General features: G+C 44.5%; 1 protein-coding gene across 2 annotated transcripts in view; it reads left to right on the top strand.

The window, feature by feature from the left end:
* The window catches only part of LOC121591560 (collagen alpha-1(XVIII) chain), a 192,350-nt gene that overhangs the window by 1,207 nt on the left and 165,384 nt on the right, over positions 1 to 25,759 (top strand). For both annotated transcript variants that reach the window (XM_041912209.1, XM_041912210.1), the window contains exon 2: positions 1,687 to 2,184. In XM_041912209.1, the coding sequence (XP_041768143.1) occupies positions 2,180 to 2,184 (5 nt within the window). In that variant the 5' untranslated portion in view covers positions 1,687 to 2,179. The remainder of the gene's footprint in view (positions 1 to 1,686; positions 2,185 to 25,759) is intronic.

Genomic DNA, 25,759 nt, shown 5'->3' with positions numbered 1-25,759 from the left:
GTGTAATCAAATCGTCCGCCTGTAATGTGAAATTGCCTGTGAACGGAAGGTGTGGGGCGAGAGCTGGCGCAGTTCCTTCATTTATCCCTGCATGTACCGGGGAGTGGGAGAAGGAACCCAGAGGAGGGGAAAATGGAATGAGGGAATTGTAATCAAAATCCCAAATATTCTTGGCCGGGCCGTTTCAGATAGGCTCAAATGTGTGGAAATGGCAATCTTGGCGTGGGTCCGTTGTGTGCACTCTCCAACACACTCCCCCACTCCGGTGCGAACTGAATCAATTTTTCCGATGAAAGCAAGACGTAGCAGCAGCAGCGGCCCAGCACTTTATGTGTTGCTCGTGGAAATTAATTAGAGCAAGGGAAGCAGAAAACAAAAACTTGCAAGAGCGCAAAATGCTGCTCATCAACCATGCATGTGCGGAAGCCTCTGTCCGCTTGTCCCGTCGTTTGCCGGTTTTGGTCGGGCGGAATGTGTTTGGTCGTCTGTCCGTCCCTCGCTCGCTGTACCCTAGTGTGCGTACTCACGCACTAAATGTACAAACATCCTGATTTTACCAAGCGAGAGAACGTGGGTAGGCTTTCTATGTTTTGATTCTATTTCCGAGCCGAGATTGATAATAATCTGCTTGCCCCGAGTGCGTCTGGGCACTGCTTGGGGGAATGGTTAGCGCTATGAAAAGTTGGTTGGCGCATGATTTATACGGATTCTATACGTGCCGTGCGGTAGAGGGTTTTTTTTAACAGGAGAAGTGGGAGCCAAAGGCTTCTAGGAAATATAGTTTATCTTTTGTGAGCTGCGATAAATTATTCTGGATGTTTTTGGATTAAACAAATACTCTAGAAAATAGTCATTTTGTCACATTATTCATATTTTCAAAGAAAAAATATTGATCACCATTTTAATTTTTTTCATATTTTTTTAGTATAAAACACAATCTAAAAACTTCTCTGCAAAACAACATTTTCATTATTTTTGGTTATTATTTCCAAAATTGTTGACCGTTTGCTACGTTATCCTTTCAAAGCTAGTTTATCAAAAAACATCAAACTATCATTAAACTTTTCTACCGGTCCTTTTGGCCCCCACTGGCCCTAACGCACTTGCGTCGATCGAAAACGACACTTTCGCGCTCGTTTCGATGGTATTTTCATTTAAAATTTATTTCCTTTTCCTCCACAATCCCGCCCGCCCACCAAAAATGTTCGCTCGCCCCTCGTTTCATCTAATTTTATTCCCACTTGACGCGATTTTCCCTGTGCGAAGCGGAAGATTATACACTCAATCAGTTTTTCGCGCCTTATTTCGAGCGAGCCCGCTACAATGTTTAACGACCTGGATCTGCGGCCGGACCGGACTCCGGGCGAGTGCGAAAACGAGTGCATTCGATGATAGAGTTATGACTCATCCCGTCTGTCGGTGGTCAGCGTGTTTTGTTGCACTGCGTAATGAATGTCTCTAGTGGCGTGAACGGCGTGGGAAAAGCTCCGGTTGGAGGATGAAAATTCAAAATCCCTCAACCAGTAGAAGATAGGAAGGAATGTTACAGCAATAGAAATACCCGTTTTTTTCTGTCTCTCGCTCCGCGCGGCTAGTGATAAGTGAATGTTGATTCATGGTGTGTGATTTGATGCGAAAAATAATCGTTGAGTGTTTTCTGTTTTTGAATATTTTTGTGTTTTATAGCGTAAAGCAAGTGAATCATTAAAGTCAGCCAGTAGGGGCGGCATTCATAGCTGGCGTTTTGTGGGATTTCTGTTTTTTTTTTCGGAGCGAAAATAAATCCCAAAAGACACAAGTGCACCACCCGATTCGGATATAAAACCACCAATCGGATTGGATTAAAAATAATAATAAAAAAACGCAAGCGCCCTCACGTAACCCACTCGTCTGCTCGCACGTGCACTAAGCGCCGTGCAACGTCATCGTACGTAATAGTGAACGAGCAGCAGTAGCGGCGGCAGCAGCAGCAGCAGCAGCAGCAGAACAAAACACATCCCACCAGTCGGCGCCGGACTTGGTGTGTGCTCCACGTGGCCAGCCAGCTGTTCCATTCGCTGGGACGGGACTGGTGTGCGCCATCGCGCAGATAACGCTCATCATTCGGGCGCAGCGGCAGCGGTTCGGGCAGCTCGACGGCAGCGGCAGGCAACGGAAGTGCATCGTCGTAAATGCTGCAATGAAGTAAGTAGCCGGCGACACTAATCTGACAAATCGCTTACTGAAGGAAATAATCAGCGCAAAAACAGTCGACCAAACGGGCAGTCGTGCGGCGGATGAGAGGCAAAAAGTGATCTTCATTTCTCGCTTTTCCTGCCGCCGTTACCGAAAACAACAAATGCGAGGGGGGTTGTCGATGTTGTTTTGTTTTTTTTTTACTGCATTTTCCTCATATTCTATTCTATTGCTCTCACTTGCTCTGTAATAAAACACCTCGACCTGTGACGGTGGTAACTGGGCTGTTGTTTGCTTTTGCTTTCGGCGATGCTCGATTGGAGTTTTCCTGTAGGATGGAATAAAAATGGATGTTGGGCTCCAAAAACAAAACAAAAAACAAAAGGGAGGAAAGGACAAAATGCCCTAATGCGATTAAGTGAAGGGCCGTCGATCAGGCTAGATTCGTAGGATGCTACGGAGACTGACAAAAAAAGCATAACAGTGGGGGCGGTACTTGGTACATTGAACGTTAGCGTCGTTTGCTTCACAGGTTAGCGAAGGTTTAGTGGTATTTAGTTGATTTATTATTTTATTGTTATTATTTATAAGACTGCGCTGTACAATATTTGGCACCAAAAAATATTACTTTTTAATCTGTTTTCTATTGATAAACTCTCTCTCTCTCTAAATCAACTAGTTCTCAAATTATTATGTGTTGTTTTAATAATACATTACAAAACTCAATTTATTTTTGTTTTAAAATTTCTCTTCTCCAACAAATTGTTCTTTTCACTGTCAGTTTATACCGCTTTGAACTTTTTTATTATTTTGTTATCGCACATTACTTATAGAAAAAGTACTTGCCGACCCATTAATCATCGCATGTGACCGTTTGCGTTTGTGGTTTCACTTGAGCATAGTTAACCGCAAATGGCAAGCCGTGTGTATCCGTTTCTGCTAGAACTAATCGCACAAGACAAGCACATCCCCATAAAAGACCGTGTGAAGTAATTTATCATGATTTCTCCAGAACCCCGGGAAGGCAGCAGCACTTGAGTTTGGGTGGGTTTAGTATGGTTTTTTGTTTTTCAATTCCCTCAATTTGCACGAAACGATACGGTGAATAATCCTCTCCATCGGATGTCTTGCGGGAAATGAAATGCTATCCCAAAAAAAAGGCTCCATCGACCGGCTGAACTAATTGCTGGCAACGATTACGGTAGGCCCCCCATCCCTCAAACGTTGGCCGTGTGTAGTGTAAAATAGTGTGAACCAGAGTGGATGCTCCCAAACTGTGACCGCCATCGCCGGCACCCCGAGTTAGCTATGGGTGCAATGGGTGGAAAATGTTCCAAAAAGTTCAAGACCTACCCTCCCGCATCAAACCACAAATTTGCTGCTGCCACCCCGGTTTTCGGCTCACACTCTCGCAATCCCGTACAAACGAACGAGTGATACTGTTTGACGTTGACTTTAACTACTCATGCGATCGAAGCTGCTCGCACAGCGGCATGGGGCGTATGGGGTGGAGCGTGAAAAAAGTGCAGCGCTACGAAAACTTTCATCCTTGTCCCCATTCTGCTCTGCTCAGCTCTCGTAAACGGAGCTGGAGTGGGGTTTTCCGGACGGAATGTACGCGGGGAATAGTTTGCTCAACGTTTCCCAGCGGCTTCCACCGATAAACCTACTGCTGGAATCTTCACTAACCATCTTTACGCGGGAAACATTCTTGCAAGACAGCACACCCGGTGTGGGCCGGTGGTGCCGGCGTTGCCTGCTGAACCCTGCAAGACTTTTCCGGGTCTTTCGACCTCTCCCCCGACCGGTCGTTCGTGTGCGCCGGCAGTTGTGTCACACAGTGGTCAACCAGCAAGCAGCTGTGCGCGCGCCACACCGACATCCGTTGCCAGAAAGTTTGATGCTGCTTTACTCTCTCTCTCTCTCTCTCTCTCTCTCTCTCTCTCTCTCTCTCTCTCTCTCTCTCTCTCTCTCGCTATCTCACACACACACAGTGGCAAGGACACACTGTCACAGAGGATTTCTTTCTCGCCACGCATTTCCGGGTTTTTGGTCGAGTTTAATCTTTAACTCACGGCACGTGACAAACTGTGTTACGGTGGCGGGCGCGGCACAAAGGGGTGGCATTTTTTTGTTCCCCCCTTTTTCGCCCAGCAAGTGCAACATGCTGCTGCTGCGTTGTCTTCGATAACTGAATACTGTAAGAAAGGAAAGCGCTTACGAGCATGGATTAATTTTGGATAGCTGAAAGTACATGACCTGCTCTCCGTTCTACGCAGCTGTTGGTATGGAAGTGGCAATTGAAATAAAGCAGATATGTTTGAATGGAGAAAATACTACTAGGGCATCTAAGAATGTGCTGTATTGGGATAAGTGTGAGGAATTTTCGTAATTAAAGTTGAGGCAATCCTATCTTGAAGACTGAATACTGTGTGATACTCAATGTAGGATATTTATGAAAGAGTTTACTTTTTATTTATTGTATACATTTTATGGATTGTGTACCAATACTGGTACAGTTCGTAACACATTTTTCTTATTCTTAGTCTCATTTAAAAAAGGGAGGTTTAAATGAGAAATGTTTTTCATTTGTTGCTTAATGTTCTCGGTTGATTAACATAAGTGTCGTAAAGCTTTTTTACGGTATTTTCTTTGCAGCAAAAATAATCACACAGTATGACATTTTAGCCATACCTGTCCCTGTCCAATACCACTATCCCTCCAGTCAAGCAGCGGTCGTGGGAGCAGAAATGGAGAAACTTTTCCAATCCTGCTCGGGCGAACATCGTGTTCCCAGCTGGTCTACCTCGTACTCCGAAATTTCCCTCAACGGCATGTCACCAGATTTGCGCAATTTTCTATTATCGATATCATCCGAAGATCATCGCCGGGAAGCATTTGCCGCCATTTGCCATGGAAGTTTTTTGTTTGTTTTGTTTTTGGTAGGATGTTTTCGGACTCAATCTCTCTCTCTCACACACACACATACCGCAGCAGTACGGCACGCCATCACGAAGGCATTCCGTGATGCTAGTCATTCGTTGACTTTTACCCGGCACACGCGAAGCCAGAAAGCATGTTCTATTCTGGCTTCAAACTTTCATTTCGTCCTTTCCTCGTACTTTTTTCCCCCTTTTTGTGTGTTTTTTTAGTTCTTCCCTTGCGTTGAGCTGGCATGAAGTTAGTTTAGTCCCGGCATCAGAATTTTGCAAAAACTCACATCACGGCATCGCTAAGAAATGGCTGGTAGTTTGCGCTGCCGACAACGGCGAGGCTGAGATCTTCCTTTACGGCAGGCAGCTTTGCACGCAGATCAGTGCCAAAGAAAAAAAAAAGGAACAAAAATTTCAATTTGTGAAAAAGATTTCCACCCTGTGCACCGAGGACGGGTGAAGCGGCAATTGGAAGTCAACGGGGAAACGCTCACTGGCACGCTGAGCTTACAAAGCGACGGTTTGTTTTACAGGGAATCCTGTGTGCGTCAGCTATCCACCAGGGATCGATTCGTATTTTTTTTTGTTGTGTGTGTCAGAGGCAAGCAGGAAAGGAAACAGCTTGGAAATGCCTCGCTTTGTGCCAGAGAATCATTTCCAACCGACGCACCCGCTCTAGCACGTTACGCATGGCTGTAAGGACTTGAAACATCATCCTTCCTAGCAAGTGGTAACTCCTTTCACGACAAACTTTGAAATTGGTTGTGAATCGATGTCTGTGCTTTTGATGCTCGTCAGCGGTGAAACAGTGCCTCGGCGTGTTCTTAACATCACCCTCACAGCATCAGCACGACGGCGTTGAAATAATAATCATTTCTGTTCGAGCGGAACAGCCGGTAAGTACGCAGCCACCAGTCTCGCACCGTCAGCTACTAGGCGCTTCCATTATCTAGCCGAAGCAACTGAGCCGGTCAAAGGATTTCCACTATTGAAATGTTCTCGCTATCGGTCGACACATTCAGCAAACTGGTTGCTGCTTCACAAAGGAATCTATAAAACAGCTCATTAGCAGCGGGCAGATGCTTACAAATTAGCAGTTACTTGCTATCGACTGCTTCATCAATAACAAATGGTTCGTGGCGGCTTATGGGGTAGAGCTTCGTGGCTGCCCGCACCGAGCTGAGTTATTGTTTCATGTCGGAATGATAGTATTTGCCCGAAATGAAAAGCAACATCCCGCTCGTTTGTGTTCGTTGGGTTTATTCACAGTTGGCAAGATGATACAGCCTATGATGGGAATACCTTTTCTGATGATTCCATTTCTGATAGAGCTTTCTGATTGTGTGTCAAGGCTTTAGAATACCATTTCGGAGGAAAACTACTCGAAATTCTGAAACGAGATTCAATCTAGTATGGAAGATCTTTAAATTGTTTATATTTTATCTTCCACTCATGTGCTTGGAAGTTTCGCATCTCGAGCGTACGTAAGGTTCGTCTTCTAACTGCTGCTTTTAAGCAATCTTACCACCCAAAACTGCACACCAAATATCCAGTTTGATCGTATCTTGTGAAGATTATCTCGTAATTATTATCTGCATTCTAGTTATTTTTTCTGTTTTATTATGCTTTTTTACATTCTTGGAAATGGTTCGCATCCAGAATGTTTCAACTAAATTTCACCAAAACCTCCAGTTGCAGCTACGGACAACGCTTCAAATCGGCCTTTAGCAATAATCCATTTATCCCGAAGTGCAGAAGTGCTGCTTGCAAGGGCGTTGCTTTCGTCGTTCCAAATTTCCATCCCTCGTGCTCCATTGGTTACGTACCCGGAGCACTGGGGAATGAGAGTACAGTCCACAGGGCAGGGATAGGGCGCTCAGGAGGGTTTGTTTTTTTTTTTTTTGTTCGTATGAAACCAAACCCGAAGCCATGGTTCATGTCTCGGTAGATTAGCGCACTACCTAATCGGATCAGAGTGCTTGGGAATGGGAGCTTTCCATCAAACACAGAGTGCAATGGTGTTACGGTAACGCACCTACTCGAATGGGAAGCTAAACGGACGGCTTAGCCCCTGTTCGGAAGGTTGTAATATGTTGCAAATTATTCTACACGAGCGGGCACGCTTGAGTGAGGGAGAAAGCATCCCTGCTTTCTGAGGGAGTAGAGGTGTTGAGAACCTCTTGATACAGTGATGTTCGAGAAAATAGTCAAGAAAGCTACTTTAAATTTAAGGCTTTACATGTTTATTCAAGGTAGCTACATCTGATTTCTCAATGACGAATGTAATCGTTTCTTGATTTGTCAAATTTGTGTTGATCTTGAATTGAATTTTGCAGTTTTAGCTATTCAAATTTAGGTATGTTTTCAATATAATTTAATACGCGTATCCTTCGCCTTATGATTGATTGCATTAAACGGAAAATTGTGAAAAAACCCCTTGAAATTTCTGAGCGATATATTGAGAAAACTCCACTTTCGTAACGCTATTTTTGTCGACCACTGTATTTATTCCGGCTTTTCGTGCGAAAACAATCGAAAACTTTTCCATGCGCATCCCATCCGCGAAAGGCAAACGACGAGTTCAACGAGTTGTGACTGTCGCGCGAGTTTGTGCTAACAGCAGTCAATTTGCTACCACGGTTTCTTCTGAAGTTGTCAGTGCTAAATGTCAAACGCTGCTCCGTTGTTATCATTCGTTCGCAACTCCTTTGAAGAGCGATTTCCATTTTAAGTAACAGAGCAAGCGTAAAGAAATGTGAGCTTTATTACGTTTGCGCCCGTGTTACTATACGCGATGGTTACAAACTCGCGAAAGAAAGTACACTTTTCTTTGATGATGCTCTTCCTCTCCTCGCGTAGAACGAGTGCAAAGATGCAACGTGTTGTGCTGCTAGGGGAGAAGAAAGGAGGTGGGATATCATCTCGCGAAAGAATTAACGAGGCCGCGTTTAATAATTGACGCGACTTTTTTTTTGCGCGCGGCCTGGGAATATTCTGCCAAGGCACAGCCAAAGACACAGCGAACGAAGTACAGACAGGTCGCGAGCACATAAAAACGCGAGTCTACGAGCTCATTTTTTTCCACCCTTTCGGCAATGTGTCTTACACAGTGGCAGGTGGAGTTAGCAGGCGGCAGTAGGCAGGCTAAGTAAGCATTTTCTACCATCCCTAGCGCGAAAGTGCCCTTTGTAGTCGAGCCGAGTTGGGGCACAGACACAGTGATGTTTGTTTTTCGTCGGCTTTTGTTGCAGGTTTTTTGCTTCTCGTCTAGTACCATGATGTAACCGGAGCAAAAAGTGCAAATCTGTTCTCCCTTGATCTTGTGCTTCATGCGTGGAAGGTCAAAGCCAAGTGGATTTAGTGTTTTTTTTAACAAGCGAAGGAATTGGATGAATTTTTCGGGGCTACTTGGGAGGGATGTTGATTTACGCGAGGATGAAGAAAGATTGAAATAAAAGCTTGCTCGCTGTTGAAATTAAATAAGTTTGTTACAATTATATGGAAAGGGAGCATGGGGAGAAACGCCGTGTGTGGTCGTCCTTACGAATGAATACATGAAACACAAAGCAACCCAAAAAAGCTGTTTGGTGCATTCCAAACCTTTTGTAAATGATTCTGTCGTTTTACTTGTATGACTAATTTTATTATTTCATAAAAATATATGAAAACTTCATTCTTGTCTTACTTATTAAAGCTTTTACACGAATTATCACACACTCTCAAGCTATGCTCAAGAAACATCGCATTGATTCTTACTATTACCAAACATAGCTTTATCTTCTGCCAACAGGCGCCATCAAACGCTACTCTCATGCCGTGTAACTTACTACAATTGCAAAATCACTGCCACGACATGGAAACTGTACCAAAGGCTCCCATCCCCTCCCCTATCACCCCCTCACCATCCTTAACCAAACATGGCACACGAGCGAGAAAAGAGCCCCACAAACGATTACTGCGAGAAACGGAACATGGTCGATTCATCAAATTAGATTTTATTGCACCGTTAAGGGGAAGCGAATGGAAACATAAAAACGCGCCTCGGTCGCTCACACCATGCATGTACCTCGTGCCCATCTCACATTTCATAACGGCCAAATTTGGGATCGATTTTTGCTAACGATGGCCACTAGGCCAAACAGTCGACTGGCGGGGGCTTTGCCGGAAGGAACCGGGTGCGAACGAATGGTTCGATTTTCGAGGCGCAACGCACTTGTACTGCTTCTTCGCTTACCCGCTCCTACCCACTCGAGGAAGGTATCCTGAAAGCGCTCCAGACACCGGCCCTGGCGTGCCGTTAACGCCGAGGGCAAGGTACAAGAGAGCGAGAAATGTCATTCCAATCATGATGGGTCATAAATGTAAGGGAATTAGGGAAAAATGAGTATGAGTCTGCTCCGGTCGCTCATAGCGTAAGGCACGCCGAGTGGGGATGAAGTATCGTATTCGTGTGCGGGTATGAGGGGCAGTGGGTATGGGGTGGTTGAGGCGAAAAAACACGAGAGAATTTGGAAATGTGACATAAAAAGATGGAGAAATAAAATGATTTACCCTGCTGCCGCCACCCTGCCGTTTACAAGGCCTGTTACAGTTCTCCCTATTGTTCTTGTTGCCATTGCCCATTCACGGGGGCGTTTTGGTCCTTCGAACCGGACTCGGAGTGCAAAATTGTTATTTAATTTTATTTATACACTTGCTTTATTTTTATACTCTCCCTGGCGCGTCTCCCCACGGTCTTCTTTTTCTTTCTCTTCTTCTCCCTCTCTTACACACACACACACTCTCGTGGGTGTGATTAACTCAACGACTGTGGTGTCGAAGGGACAGCTTCTTCGAGCTATGTGTGGGCTGCTTCCAAGGCACAGGCCGACGTTTTTATTGCAAGATGCGTGCCAGCGTGCGTGTGTGGCTGCTGTGCCTGGGGTGGTGTTGGGGTTTTTTTTCTTCTGTTGCTTGTTTATCTACCAGCAAGGGATACATTAGGGGGTGAGATTTTGGACAGTTGATTATTGTCTTGTGAGGCTGCCTCCCTTCAACAATTCGAAGAATTGCTTTTTCGCCCCACTTCCGGGTACTATTTATTCTCCTGCAAACAATGATTTTTACCTGTTCCAGGAACCTGTTTCGTTTTATCGATGTTGTTTTTTTTTCAACGTATATGTGTCCCTTATTTACCAAATCAAGAGAAAGGGGTCCCAATTGAGCCCATCTCTGCTTCGATGTGTCCATGTGGTTTATGTGAACAACACGCGCAAAGAACAAGCGAACGAAAAAAGGTCGCCCTGTGTGTGGGTGGCTTTAAAGATGGGGTTTTGTTTGTTTATACTTTGCACAGGCGGGAAGGATTCGAAATTGATTTTCCTCCTCCCTGGCAAAAGCATAAAAGTTCGCCAGGGGTTTGTTTGTACTTTTATCTGATGCATATAGAACGTACCCGGGAAAAGGGAAAAGATCGAAATGAAAGTGAACCTTTTTGTTGTTGATGTTGCTTCTGCTGTTGCAACAAACTCTCGTCTTGATTGTGGTAAAAGTTTTCTGTTTTCTGAAGCACAATAAAATGATCTCTAAAGGCGGAGAAAACGCTTACAGAAAGCATGAAACGGACAAACCCCCACTTGGGCCGCGCACTTGACGTGCAAGATTTAATGCCACACTTTTCAATGTCAGTGGCGCGGCCATTACTTGTCATGGGAAGGGAAGAAACATACCAGAAATTATGCTTATAGAATTGAAAAAGAAAAGGCAGTTTCTCTCTCCCCCCCCCAAAAGCAACAGGAAGGCTTGGACAGCTTTGTTTTTCGGTTGCTTTATGTGTCTATGGTTTTTTCTCTCTTTCTCTCTCAAGCGTGTGTAAATCACTCACTGTTGAGCTTGATGCAGCTGCACAGTTCTGGACGCACACACTGCTACTACTACTACTACTTCGTTGTCTTTCCGTCTCGCCAGCTTTGCTGCCGGCTACGGAACAGGAAGAGGAAAAACATTCATTTGAATTTTCCCTTATTTCCTTTTGCTAGAATAAATTGTGTCCAAACGGTTTCGGTTAGTGTTGTGATTTTGGTCGGTTACGGGGTTTGAAATCCTTTTTCAAGACAAATCGTTTCCCAAGCTACTCATGAATATATTGTGCTCTTCTTTAAGGGCGGTTACAGTGTTGACGGTCCGAGGGCAGCCAACTACCAGGATGCCCTATTGCCCGAGTGCATTCTTGTGTTACACTTGCTGCATAGAGATGCGCTTTTGCTGAACAGTTGGTATGGTACAAGGACATTAAATTTCATTGTTGTTGGTAACGTCCATTTATTTCACATGTTTTCTTTACATTTATTTTTATTACCTACCAATGTTGAAAAAAACTGGTAATTCATTATTGTTTGATTAATTTTTATTTTTATTATTTTTATTTATTTTTATTCAAATTTTTTAATAAGATTATTAGAGTTGTTTTGTAAAGGTAAATATTGAAATTATCTTTTAAAAGATGAGAATGCGTTTCTTACTTTGTTTTCAGTTCATTTTGGTCATTATTCATGTTTTTGATGGAATAAACAAAGTCATAAATTTATCCTCATTATTCGTTTTTACTTGAAATGATTACAAGACAGCAGCAAATGTTTATCACACTTGATCCAAATAAATACATACGGACTTATTACTTCGCCACCTTAGCTCAGAATCTTCTGAGCGCAGCTTTCAGCTGAGGAAATTAAAGTTTTTAGTATTGTTTTAATTTTTGAAAACCCTCACCATATGCTGGTAAAAAGCTTCTTACGCCAAACCCATTAACCTATGCGGCGCTTAAAACCGCTCGCCGGGAAAAGCTTTGCGCCAAAACTTTTCCCGGCTGCCATTATGTACCTTACACGCACAGCACTCGGCATTTTCAGACTCGTCAAACCGCACAATATTCGTCAAAACCGCAAAACAAAAACGAAAACACAAGCCTCCTGACACAAAATACCCCAGCGGGCGAAATGGGGCGGATGTACACTTGCTGATTTAGATCATCGCTTTAACCGTTGTTCAAACATGGAAAGCACTGCGGGAAAACTTTGCAGGCCAAATAAAGAAGCTGGCATCAAACGTCGCAGCGGGCGCGGGAGTAAACTGTGCATGTGAGGCGTTTTATTTTTTATTAAAAAAAATCTACAACAGTGATTCGGCATCGGAGCGCGCTACCTTGCCGGCTGTAATAATCATCAACATCGGGTACGGCGCACCATCTTCGTGTTTGGGCGTTACAAAAGTGTTTCGGGCGGAGGATCATCATCAGCTTCGGGAAAATACAACAGGCAAGACGAGTGGGACGAGTCTAAAATGGGCCCGAAAATGTGTGCAAGAAAGTTTTCCCATTTTTGCTACAAAAACGCCAATTGAACTGGCGCAGCCATTGTGCGGATGATCTCCGCATGGGTGCGTAGGTGAAGGATTTCCTTTTCGTTTCGGGGCGCTTGCTGTACAAAGTTTCGCCAGTTTCTAGAGGATGCTGCAGCAAAATGCTGCTCGCTCGTGTCAAAACCTCACCTCTAACAGGTATACGATCTCTGTGTTGCTATTGTAGTTGTTCAGTAGTACAAGCACACAAACACACGTGTGTAGGCGCATTGAAAGAGGGTGTGCTAAAGGAAGGAATGATTTTGAAATGAATTTGAAAATTTCGTGAATTGAAATGGTTTAAAAATCCCATAAAAAAACGATTGCAAACTGCACGGATACAACAGCAACAAAAAACCTGTACATACATACAAACACACACATCCTTCCAAAATATCTCACCCAATAGACGACGACTGCTGCCATCAATCTCGGTTCACTTCAAAAGCATCTCGAGTGAACGAAAAGCAAACTGGCTGGCTGGCGTTTTAATGATTTTGAACCGTCGGCCGTTACGATGTAATCCGTTTCTCGTTTCGGATGCTCCGCTGCCCCACCGAAGGCCTTTTTCCTTGTGCAAACAGTAACAGCGTTGTAAAGGATCTGAATCGAAATGATTCCATCTGTGCCGGTCTCTCGATCTGTCACTTTTTTCTGCGCGCCGAACTGCTTTTCAATCGCCTGTAATAGTGCCAAAAGGAAATGCTTTCATTGCCCGGGAAGGAGTTTTTTTTTTCTCCCACTTGTCCCTTCTGTGTCTCGGTGCTACTCCCTTCGTCAAAGCAGCCCGAAAAGGGATCGCAAAATGGTAATTCAAAACGTTGTTGAACTATGCTTACATATGGATTAGAGTGGGGGCGTTTGATAGGGGTTTAAGGAAGGAGCAAAACACATTCGGAAAAAAGAAACGAAGTGGCTGGCGCGTCTCAAGGCAATCAGCACCTTCAAATCGATCAAACCCGAATGCCAACAGAACGGTGCCGTGGGACACATAGCGCTCAGAACGTTCTAATACTGCAACTGTTTGGTGAAGCCCACTCTATCTTGGGGCTGCCCTTTTTCCGGGGTGGTTGAGGGTTTTTTTGTGTGTGTGTGCCTCCTTTCCGATGGTAAACATTGCATAAAATCCTCAAATATTGCCCGTCTGGTGGGCGGATTAGAAATGACAGATTGTATGTGTTGCTATCGACAGCCCCTTGCTTTTACAGGAGCGTCTGGTTGTGTCAGTACCGACCATGGTGTCATGGTTCAAAAAGCGGTCGTAAATTTTAGGAAAAGACTCTTGTTGCTATACGTTTGCAGCACGAAAATCAAAGCATTTGCAATTGGTTGGTTCGTATATTAGTGCGGTTTCCCTGAGGTTTATGTTCAAGTTTGAAACTGGTAGTTGGATATGGGTTTATCACACACCAGACTAATTTTGTAGGATAGTATTATACATTAGACTTAATGTTATGAAAATATTGCTCAGTAGTATTGCCTGCTTTAAGGAATACATAAAAATGAATAAATCTTCTTGGCATCTTGCGAATCATATAATACTTGACCAGGTTTTGAAGGATCTTTAGGATCTTATCTCTCCGCCCATTAGTGAAGCACTCTTTTAGAATTTAACTCACTAAATGCAGACTAAATATCCAATCTTTAAGGATTCTACTTCCTTGAATCAATCTGACTAAATTATAAAAGTTTCATCATTTAAATCACTCACTCAATAGAAGTTCTTGCCTAGTTCAGATTTTCATGTATACGCTTCCTCCAAAGCTATAACAGGGAAACATTCGTAAAAGAGTTGAAATAGAAACCTAAAATAACAAAAATATGTTCAGCAAATCCGACTAAGCAACGTTAAACCCATCCGCTTAATAGCGTAAATATATTCTTCGCAGTCTACCCAGTATCACCCAACAGGTGTATCCCTTACCTTAAAACTTTATCGCCAGCCTACACAATATTGTACGCAGACCGTCGTCCTCTTCATCTACCTGCACAATATTTGGTCATCAGGGTCGTTTAAAATTAACGTTTTGGTTCTGGCGGGCGCCAAAAAAACCTGTGCAGCTACCCTCACACAAAACGAGATGCAAAAATGTTGCCCCCAGCATAAAATCTAGCTGTTACTCGTAGTGTGTGTGCGTGTTTCTTGAACCGTCCGTACTCGGATTCCCAGCCGACCCTCATCGCTTGCCAGTTTAAAAGGAATAGACAACACCGACCGGATGCAAACAGAAACACATCCTTTTCCTTCAACCCACAGCACTCACCACTGGCCTCCTTTCTTATCAGCCACCGCAAGCGTGTGGTTAATTGAAAAACAAAATTAAATAAGTAAACAAACAGACACGACCGACCGACCCACTGAACCCTCGGGTCTATCACTTTCTTGCCGGCTTGCTCATGGGGCGCTTGGAGATGGTAGTCGACATCTTTCCTGCAAAATGGAAAGCAATCTGGCCCCGAGCTGGTCTGGTTTGTGTGACGACGGTGGTGGCGTCCGCTGCTGACTGGAATCCCACCGTTGACTTCAGCAAAGCGGCCCGTCGCACGTTGATCTGTTTTGGAGGTGGTTGCGGGTCGGCAGAGTGTTTCCGTTTTTATCTGTCCACCCTGCTATACGCCCTGCCGGGGGTGTGAGAATGTTTCCACCAAAGTTGTCGAAATGCTTGCCCAACTGTTGTCTTGGAGATTTCATTGCGGTCGAAATGAAATTTATATCAAGCGGCACACTGAAAGCAATGACAAAAAAGCTTCTCTGCTGCTTTCACCGATCGGTGTGCATTCCAGTGGTGGACTTGTTACCCCGACACCAAAAGGGATAGCAGCATCCTACTGACCCTAGGTTAGCCAACCACTTGCAGCAAGAATCAGCTCTCATGGCCGGCAGCCGGCGGGGAATGAATTAATTGAAGTCTCTAAAACCATTCCGCTGTTTTTGGTCATTATGCAAAATTCACGACACTCACGGGAATGATTAAACGGTAGAGAAAGGGACTCCCTTGTGGACAGTAGCCCGCTCCAATGTCCCGAAAAGCAAAGGCTACTAAAGGGCCGAATAATATTCGTTAAATTCTTTCTACTATTCTGCCTCCTTGCGCAGGCTCTGGTGTGGACTAAATAGTAAAAAAAAACAAGGCGCCCCAAACGGATGAAGGATGACTATTATTATAAAAGCAATTGAGTGTTGGGCCAGCTATAAGACATACCAAAAACTGCTGTTGGGAATCGTAGGAACAGTTTCCGTAGTGCAGTGTGAGGTTTTAGTCCATTATGTGAAGTAGGGAATACAAATTTAAAGTTAATTTTGATATTGACGTAGAAACCTTCACTGAAGAACTGTGAATTTCAAACAGACTACCCATAAATACTTTATTGTTACTTTTTATTGAAGTTCTTTTCCTTCATTGTGGAAAACGAGTAAAGTTTAGTTCATAAATAAAAAAAGGCCACAAAAATGTGACCACCACCGGACTTCTTTGACCGGCGTGAACTCAGCAATATCTCGAGGTTATTTGATGCAAATATCGTAGAAAAGCATTTGCACACATACACACCACTTTCCTGCACCAGTATCGGGTTGGATATTAATAAAAGTCATCAATTCTTTGACTGCTTCAACCCCTATCGGTTCTCCACGTTATGCAACACAACCCAGCCCAGCAGGAGTTCTAACTCGACGATCCCGTTCAATGTGATCGGGATGCACACCTAGTGCTGCAGTTTCATTATTGCCCGCGAAAAGTGGTATGGTTTTTCCTTTCTTTGTGCCTTTTCTCTAACCTTCCTCTTGCCACTTAGAAAGCGATGGCGCGATGAACCGTGAACAGCATAATAAATGTCCACCAGCGCATATGGTTATGGAAAAAAGTACAATCAGACCACTACAAGCGCGTCGGGCTCACGGGGATACGTTTGAGGTGCCTGTGCCTCAGCTTCCTCGCTTTCCATAAAAGGCATTCGAGGAGGGTTTTTTGTTGTTGTTGTGCTGTTAAATGTGACATGAAAAAGCCTTTCCTTGTGGAAGAAAAACTTTCACAGCCCGAGGATCGGTGGCTCATCCCAGCCCGGGCCCATCGAAACCGAGTTCGAACGGTACAGCAGCAAAAGCGGATGCCCCGTGTGCATACTTTTGCTTCTTGCCGTTTCGTGTTTCTTGCGCCGCGTTCTGTTGCATACGGGCAGAAATCTCTTCCGTCACACCCCAGTTTGGTGTTAAAATTGCCAGCATCCCCAGGCTGGTGTGGCTGGGAGTGTTCTACGTATTCTGGCTCTACGTACCCCCGGGGCGACCCTGAAACACATCGGAAACGACTCAATCAATTTTGCACGGTTCGTTTGGTTTATTTACCACCGTATGCAAAACCGAAAACGACACGGCCACCGGGTTGGACAAGGAGTGTGAAAGTGTGAGGAGAAAGAGAGATTTGTGAAAAGTCGTTTGTACAAATTTGAATCTGTTTCTTTATCTCTGATGGCAGTTGGAAGCATCGTTGAAAAATGCCATCATGTAAATATACAAAGTCTACAAAGTTGCATGAAGTTTAAGTAGTAAATAACATATTTGTGCATTGAATGAATGATGTGCTGCTTTAAAATTGCTCCAAAGTTCTCTGCATAGTTTTCTTATGTCATGAATGATTGTATAATAATTCATGCGAAACAATCATATATTTCATTAAATGTACAATCTCATTGTAAGAAAAGCATGAACACTAAAATGGAACAATAAAATGCTTCTTGCTACCGTCAAGTTATTACAGCGCAATATCGATATACATCGGGCACGTGTGCACTTTCATCTCAACTCGATTGATGTTTTATTCGTAATAAAAATCTTCTCCAATCGATAAGCAGATTGCAGCCCGATGAATCAATGCATTTCAATCTTGTACCGATGTATAAACCTGATAAGAACGGGACATGCCTTCCGCATGTTCCTTTACATGCGCTAAATTTTAAGCATCGCTCGTTATCCCCATCCGCTCCGCTGACAGAACATCACTGCCATCCACATCAAACGAACCAACGCGAGAGCTGTTTCATTTCATTCATGTGTTTCCGTGCTACACTCGCAAAGCGATTTAAATGATCGAACGGTGCATGGGAGCGGAAGCTAGCAGCGAGGGACTTCGATGGAAGGTTAATTTTATTCAAAACTAACCAGAGTTTGTTGAATCGAAATTTGATTGGTTTGAGGTCAGCTATTTGACGAGACAGAGAGAGCAGCTACTACCGGTATTGCTGGAACCGAACGGAAAGAAGGGATAGTCGAGGGTGAAACTATTTACTACGCCGTCCTTCGCTTTGTTCGCCTCGATATTCATCAACGGGCTTTCGGGTTGTGTGTGTGTGGTTGGCAAAATTTACACGCTTCATTTAGTCCCACCGCCGATTCATAAGCAGGAATGAGGTTCGAGCGGCACAAAAACAGGATCCGATTAGGTCGTTGTGAATGGACGAGCGAATCGATATTGATTTTCTGTCAGATTAAACGGATTATTCATCGAAGCGCACTCGCAGCTTTAATTGCTAATGAGTAGGTTTAGCTGTAAATACAATTAATATTACTGTTGAAATTAGTTTTTGGGCAAGAAAAAAAAACAAGCCTTGATTGATATCGTCAAGAAGTAATTGAGCTGTCCATAAAAATGATTGATATCGTCAAGAAGTAATTGAGCTGTCCATAAAAATAAATGGTTTCTCTATTTACATTGGCACAGTACAATGTACTTTCATGGGTACTGTTTTCATCTATAATTTAGGTTATTTTAAATGCACTTCACACATCCAAACACACTTGAATCTCCACTAATTAATCTCCACTATTTAATCTGCGCTCTGAAGAAGCAATTTCTGGAAAGTATTCTAAAGCATTCTTTGCAACAACCTTCCAAGCATTTGCTTCCCAAGCATCAAATTAATGTTAATTTTTACTGATTCTGCCTCTAGCTGCTGACACACATTCCACTTGCTAATAGAAATTAAATTCATACGCCGAACTTCGTGGAAACAGTATCCCACCTCCCCATGAACCCGAACTGACCACCTTCACAGTGGCAGGTCAATAATCAGAATTAACCGGCACGAGAGCCTGTCTGCGTACGCGCTCTCATGATCATGACCTCCCTGAGAGAAGGGAAAACTCATTTACCTTCAGTGTCGGAGGACCAAGTCGCTCTCATCCGAGGTCGTCTGGCAATAGCGTAAGCCTGGTCCACCCTAATCCAGGGCAAAACGTTCGCGGAAGTGAATCTGTTGCGCGGAGTAGATGATACTTTTTTTTCGCCCCACTAGTGCTGTAAATTAATTAAAATTTATTAGCATATACTCTCCGTGCGAGGTCTTCGTCTGAATTGAGTGGGTGAGTGGGGGGTGAGAGCGGGACTGTGATCGGGCGTATATCGGGAAACTGCTCGGTGTGGCAGCTATGGAGATGGTGTTCTCACAGCGTCAATTTATTTTTCCGCCCAAACCGCGCTAGCAAGCGTCCCGTATTGACATTTTTAATCAGGCCCCGGACTTATCAATTATCGCCCTTCGCGTGTTTTTATTCCCTTCGATGACTTCCGTTCGTTCTGGTCGTTTGGGTAGCTGAACATCACAGCGCCCATCCTCCACGCGGCAACTTGCTGCTGCCCCAGGCGGGGCGCGGACCAGAGTGTCAACATTAAATTAGTGACGGTCTTTACCGTTTTTGCACTGGTGACTCAATTTGTAGCGAAATGCAATATCGATGAGCGCTTGGGTACCGGGACTAATTTCGAAGGCAGTAAATTATCAATTTACTGTAAACGCTTGCTGTGGTAGTAGGAATTTGCAATGGAAAAGCTTTAAGGAAAGTGAAAAGGGAAAACAAAACAGAAAATGGTTAAAAGCTGGAGGAACAGTGAGAGGAAATTATACTTTTTTTTCAGAGATGCTCTTTCATGCTTGAACAAGTAAAATAAGTCAAAATAAATCAAGGGATTCAAGGCTTGACCCCAGGCCAAATATTGCAGACAAATATAATTGCTAATTAGTAAAAGGAATCGATCGCGTTGTATAAAAATGATGGCCTTGTTTTTTTTTACAATTAAAAAAGTCTGCCAAACGGACCCCAGATGTCTGGGGATATGAACACGACATGCGTATTTCGTTGAACCTAAGAAAGGGCAAGTTTGATACATTTTGTAATTACATTTCTTTACCATCGTTGTGTGTAAATTGATTTCCTCTCCTGTACAGTTTAAGTGACTTCTACCACTCATTGCCTGCAGCATAACTTATTCCGCTTCCCGTAAAGCAATAAATTCTTCCCTCACCCATATTGCCAAGTGGTCCTCCCTCTCCGTTACGACACTTACCCACCTCCCAAAACATGTCCATTGCATGGCTCATTTAGCAATCCAATCAAAGGGTGTGAGGCAGGCAGCCCCATCCGATGCTTATCACGATGCTACACACACTGCACAAGGTTCACTCGCCCCCGGAGAACGCGCGACCCCAAAAAGTCAAACGGTCGAATAAATCCTCCACCAAACTAGCTGGGCGAGATAATTAGCAAACACACTAACCCTCGACATTGTGCGACAGCAGCAGCGACCGCTGCCAATGTGTAAGACAAAGTTTTCCGCGGAACATTTGCTGCTTTTTGAAGATTATGTACTTTGCCGTTCCGTCACAGGAGATGATGGAACAGTTTGGGCTGGAACAGCGACTGGTAAAAGGCACTGGAAGGGCAGGCAATAAAGGCGCAAACAAAACAGAAGAAAAAAAAAACAAGCAAACCATACCAAGTGTCAAACACTTGATCCCCTTTCGGTTGCCGGCACTTGGCGCGGTGGCTTGGTCCGGGGGGTGCTTTGATGTGTAGCCCATTTATAGCTCAGGGTTAGGGCGAACGATTACACCGTCCGAAAAAGGCCATAGATGTTCCCGCGCGTAGTTCTCCTGCAGGGGGAAATATGCTTCACAGACACCCTTGCCTGTTGTGTCACACTGCTGGTGGACTCATCTCGTTACCAAGGCCGCACCAAGGGGTTAATGAGTCGACTGGGTGAAACACTTTACCGTGGCGCTTCTTTCGGGCAAGCTGATAGACACGTTTCATTCATCGCGACAAACGCGGCGAAGGTTTGTGTTTTGTTTCGGGGCCGATTTCGTATGTAGCTTACGCATGAGTGTCGCAGGCGCCACCAGACGACAGCGACAATCGCTGTCGAACAGATTAGCTGCTTCCGGTATTGGTTTGGTTCAAAATTTATTGGAGCGTTTAATAGGGAAGGCTTTCGTGCGTTGTGCAACTATCATTATCATTGAACTGAATCCGGCGAGTAGTGGAGGCTCTGATTGAGAAGATTTGAGGAATTAGAAGAAGGTCATGCGCTTGGATTTCAAGGTAGCGTTTGAAGGCGGGACGAGTTGTGCAGAGATGGCGAAGGCAATGATGTTGTGATTTAGTTTACAGAACACCCTGTCTGGTATGTTAAATAATAGCTTATTGTGATCTTGAAACGTTAACCATTGCATATTTCTTTGCATAATCTTTGAAATGTACACACTCCTATGGAACTTTTGTTGCAATCCATATGTATGATCAATCGATCATACAAATCTTTATGGACAACTAATAACATGCCACTAACCAGTAGCTAGGTCAAGACAAACAACTTCCATTCGGTTTGTGCTGCAAGCAGTCAGCGTAATAAATGACACCAAGTACCATCTGGATATTTGACTGATCACGTCATAGAATAGGACTGGGTGTGGAATTGCATCGACTCACAATCTCTTTTCAAGAATGTTATCATCATCATCTTGCAACCAAAACCAAGCCTTTTCATGTGGTGACATTTTTTGTAGCCCAGGAAAACAAACCTCATGAATGGGGCTACCACCTTTAGAACATTCACGCTCCTCCCAGGTCACAAATCATGCTCCGATGAAACCGAAACAACTGTAGAAGCTCAAGACTAAGCCTTTGAAGCTTGGGTGTTTTTTTTCTCATATGCGCACTCCATCATACTGTGTGTCTCGTAGGGCATCATAAAACCGGCCTTATCTGCGCCACCATCGGCGTCTCGGTAGTATGAATTTGCCAACGGGTGGATGATGGCGAACGTGACCATATCCCACACCATCCGGCTCTTGTGTGTGCTGCCCTACCGGCCGACCGTGCTGAACACTGCCCGGAACGGGGAGACATATTTTACATCCGCGAACCTTTTCAGGAGAGCATAAAGCACTCATCTTCCGCAACCGATTCTAGCACACGATTAGCAACCGAATTGGACGTGACAAAACCCGCCCGCTCAACCTACGGAAAATCGCGGTTTTTATTCTATTTATAGTATGCGAGAAATCTTCTTAAGCAGGGCCGCGCATGTCCATGTTTGGCGTTATGTTTGGTGCGGCTCCGCGAGGTAATGGTTTAATCTTCACTCGAAAATAAAAGCTAAATAGCAAAGGGCACAAACATCAGAACCCAAAGCCCAAACATCTGGACCTGTTTTGGGGTGTGTATTTCCAGAGATGTCAAACGGTTTTAGGGATGTTTTGTGTTTCGTACGCCCGCATGATGAAGTGCGTTTGGCGATAAAATCTAGTCGTTCTTCGAAGCGATGCTTAAAACTGAACGTAACATATTTAGAACATAAATGTTTCCGTGTCACATATTTTTTCCCGTTCCACGGAAAAAAAGAAGAAGCAAAAACATCGTAGTAACTTCTTTGTATCGCAACAGCTTTACGGTGCGCCACTGCGCCGCCGCCTCGCACAAACGTTTCCATAATGTTTCCATCTGCGAACACCACATTAGCGCGAATGACCGGTTTCCTTGCGCACGGGAATGGCGATTGGCGGGCGGTCTAATGTTTTATTGGATAATAAATTATGCTGCTGGTGCTGCTGCTGCCGCCGCTCCGGGCGCAGACGGTGGACCCGGAACGGATCGGAGGTTAGTTCTGCTCTCGAGCACGCTTGATTGAAGTGCGCCGATTTGACCGCCGAAACACCGCCATAGCCCTTTGGATCGGGGAATGGTTTTCTAATTAAAATTGTTGCTCCACTCGCTCGCTACCGGTGCACACCAGCGTGGAAAGATGCGATTAGGAAGGGTGGAGAGATGGGCGGTTCCACCTAGCGAGGTTCCATGTATACAAATGTGTGATAAAACTTGTTTGTTCGACTGTTGCTTCGGGTGCGGTGGTAAAAGTAAAATCATACTTTATGGTATTTTTATGCGACAGAAGCTACACACGGTCGAAGGGGGAAGCTATTTCCATGTACGAGTGTGACTGAGTGCCTTTCAAATTATGCTTCTATCCACTCTAAATCATCCCAACGCCGTGGGATAGGTTTCCGTTTGTTTGGCAAGCATAATGGTAAGCACGCTCTTACACAGATCACAACGATTAGATCTTTAGCTTCCTATGCGCGCATGCTGCTAATTGAATTTGCTGCACTGCAAATAGCACACCATTCTGCATTCCGCTTCAGCTAGCTCCGCTCTATCGTCACAAGATCTGAACAAACTTCTTCGACCACAGGCATGCATTCCATTCATTATTTACTGACTACTTGCACGACGACAATCGGAACACCTGAATTTTCTATCGCTCAAACAAACGAAACATTCCTCGGAGCATTCAACCCGGTCTCTGCCTTCTCCTCCCTATGGTCTCTCCCACAGCGATAGATGGAATTAAATTAGCAGGCGCCAAGCGGACCGCTCGCGGAACTCGACGAAGACCACTTCGGCTTCTCGAATTTCCGATGACTAATGGTGTGGCGGAGTGAGAGCGAGCGCGCGCGCGCAAACGGCATAAATTCACCGCAACTGACGTCGACTAACCACCGCTAGCACCACCACAACCACCACGACCACGACCAGCAACAACACAAATCGCGATAAGTGATCTCGCTGCGTCGCTAATCTTTCGCCGCAAAGTCATAACCATGATCGGGTGCCGTTGTAGGTGCGCATAAACAAGGCACACGCAATGGTGGTGGAGCCTGGGCAGCGTTTGCTCGCTTAGCCAGACGCGCTTGGACCGTTTACTTCCTTGCTCGCTGGCCTGGCCCGGCCCGTCCTCGATGACCTCGACCGGGCGTTTCATTCACAAATTGGAACTCTTGCTCGACATAAGCTGCGGAGCAAAAAGGTTATCATATACGCCCGTGCGCCATGCTGTGTGTTGCGTGCGCACTGGTCCGGACTGGTCCGGGTGATCTCAGTGATGAGTTTGTGGTACGCGCGCTTACATCGGCCGGGTGCCAGGGGAGGTATGGTTGGTCGCCCATGGTCGCCAGTGGTTTTAGAATTGGCAAAGGGGACCGATAGATTGTAACACATCTTCTCGCGCCGTTGTCCAGCTGAGTTGTTGATGTGGTTGGGAACTGCGAATAAATGGCATCGAGGTAGGCTCCATGACGTGTTATGTTGAATGTGCATTTAACGAAGGCAATTATCGCAATTCTGGGTAGTATTTTAAAAGCTGATAGTATTCTATGTTCTTTGGAGTGATTCATGGAGTTTAATTCTTATGAATTGCTTATGCGTGAGGCCTAAAAATATGCTTTCCGCCAAAAACTTGATTATGCTATGCCAATTTACGAAGATCTCGAATCTTCTGGAAATGTTGGGAAATGCTACATACAAACAATACGGCCTTTATCTCTTACATCGTCCTGGATAATTCTAGCGGATAAATAATTCAATAAAGATGTTAGAAGATGTAGTTGCATTGTTTGTTTTAATCTTTGTGGAACCTTGAATAAATTGATTCTTGTCATGGCTCCTAAGGCTCTCGATACAATCTCTTGATACATGCCAAGATAAGCGTTCTCGCATCTACATACTTATTAATAAGAAAAATAATCGTTCTAAGCTATCAACATCAAGGGGAAATAATCTACAACTATTAAGTTTTGGACGCTCATAGTTATGTTAGGTTAGGTTCATCAATTACTACATCTGAGAGTTTATTTCATGTTTTAACTCTAATATCAAACTAAAATAACTCTGTTCACTTTTAAACATTGTTTGACTACCCCCCATAACGTCAGATCAGTAATGTGTACCACTCCCTTCACACAAATGGTTCACTGTCTATATGTAAAGCACTCCAACGCAACGTTATCCCAGTTTTTCGCCCGCTCTATTACCCGGCCTTGCAAACAATCCATTTATGAAGGGCGTCATCCTTTCAGCAGCAAATAAATGGAGAGAGCATCTATGTAAGAAGGGACGGAGAAATGTCTCCGATCGTAATGCAACACATGCTCACATGGCCCCCATAGTTTCGCCGCAGTTGCTCGAGGAAGAAGGGCATCAGCAGAAGCGAAAGCATCGGCACTGTATGGATGGCAAATGGATAGAAAGGCAAATGTAATGAAGAGCGGGAGCAAATAAAACCTCCCAAAAGCAGACACACACGCACGCAGAACATGCTGCGCTCGTTCTGGGGTTTCGAGAAATCTCATAAATAAAATGCGCTATCTTCAACAACGCGGTGGGCAAGGGTTTCGGGAAGGCGATGGAGAACGGTCTGCCGGGATGCCTCGTGATAAGTCGCAGTGTGGTGGTAGACGGCGTAAGACAGCGACTACAACAACGGCTTATGCGCCATGAATGCTAATGCTGAGCCAGCGTACGGAATCTCCCCGACAGCCGGATCATGCGTTTTATGTGGCGTATCTTCACCGCAAACCCGTGGCTGTGGCTGGAGTAAGCTCCTACGCTCAAGCGGCTCTAGATTTGATTTGGTTCGTGTATCTACCTTCATCAAATCATTGTGCTGTTTTCGGTACAATCATGTTTGCCGATCACTTTGTTTCGCGTTAGCGTGGAGGATGGTGGATGCACCACCGCGGCCTTGAAAAAGTGAATCGAAATCAAGATACAAAATATATCACATCCATAAACGGGGAGGGGCAAATGTGGCTGTGCCGTTTCAAATATGTTTCATTTTGTTTTATCTCCATTTTGCCTGTGGGTCATACACGTTCCAGGGAAGGCTATGCCATGGGAAAAAGGGGGGGAGCTGTGTTTGTTTTAAGCAATTTGGTAGAATAAATTGATTTCTCAATCTTTCCATCTCTCAGCCGATTGCTGGCGGATGTGTTTGCAAATCAAATGCTACCTCCCGGGAGAGCGAATTTTCCCTCAAACGAAGAATATCGTTTTAATAGCTTATTTAACTCGAACCGCCACATATCTAATCGCTACCTCCTGCAGCGAATGTTGCCGTGCTTCAAACGAAAACCCATAAAATTGTTTCATTTTTACAATTTCCACATGA

Source organism: Anopheles merus, chromosome 2L, assembly GCF_017562075.2.
Source record: "Anopheles merus strain MAF chromosome 2L, AmerM5.1, whole genome shotgun sequence".
NCBI lineage: Eukaryota > Metazoa > Arthropoda > Insecta > Diptera > Culicidae > Anopheles > Anopheles merus.
The sequence above is the reverse complement of the archived record's forward strand: the minus strand, read 5'-3'. Positions and strand labels throughout refer to the sequence as shown.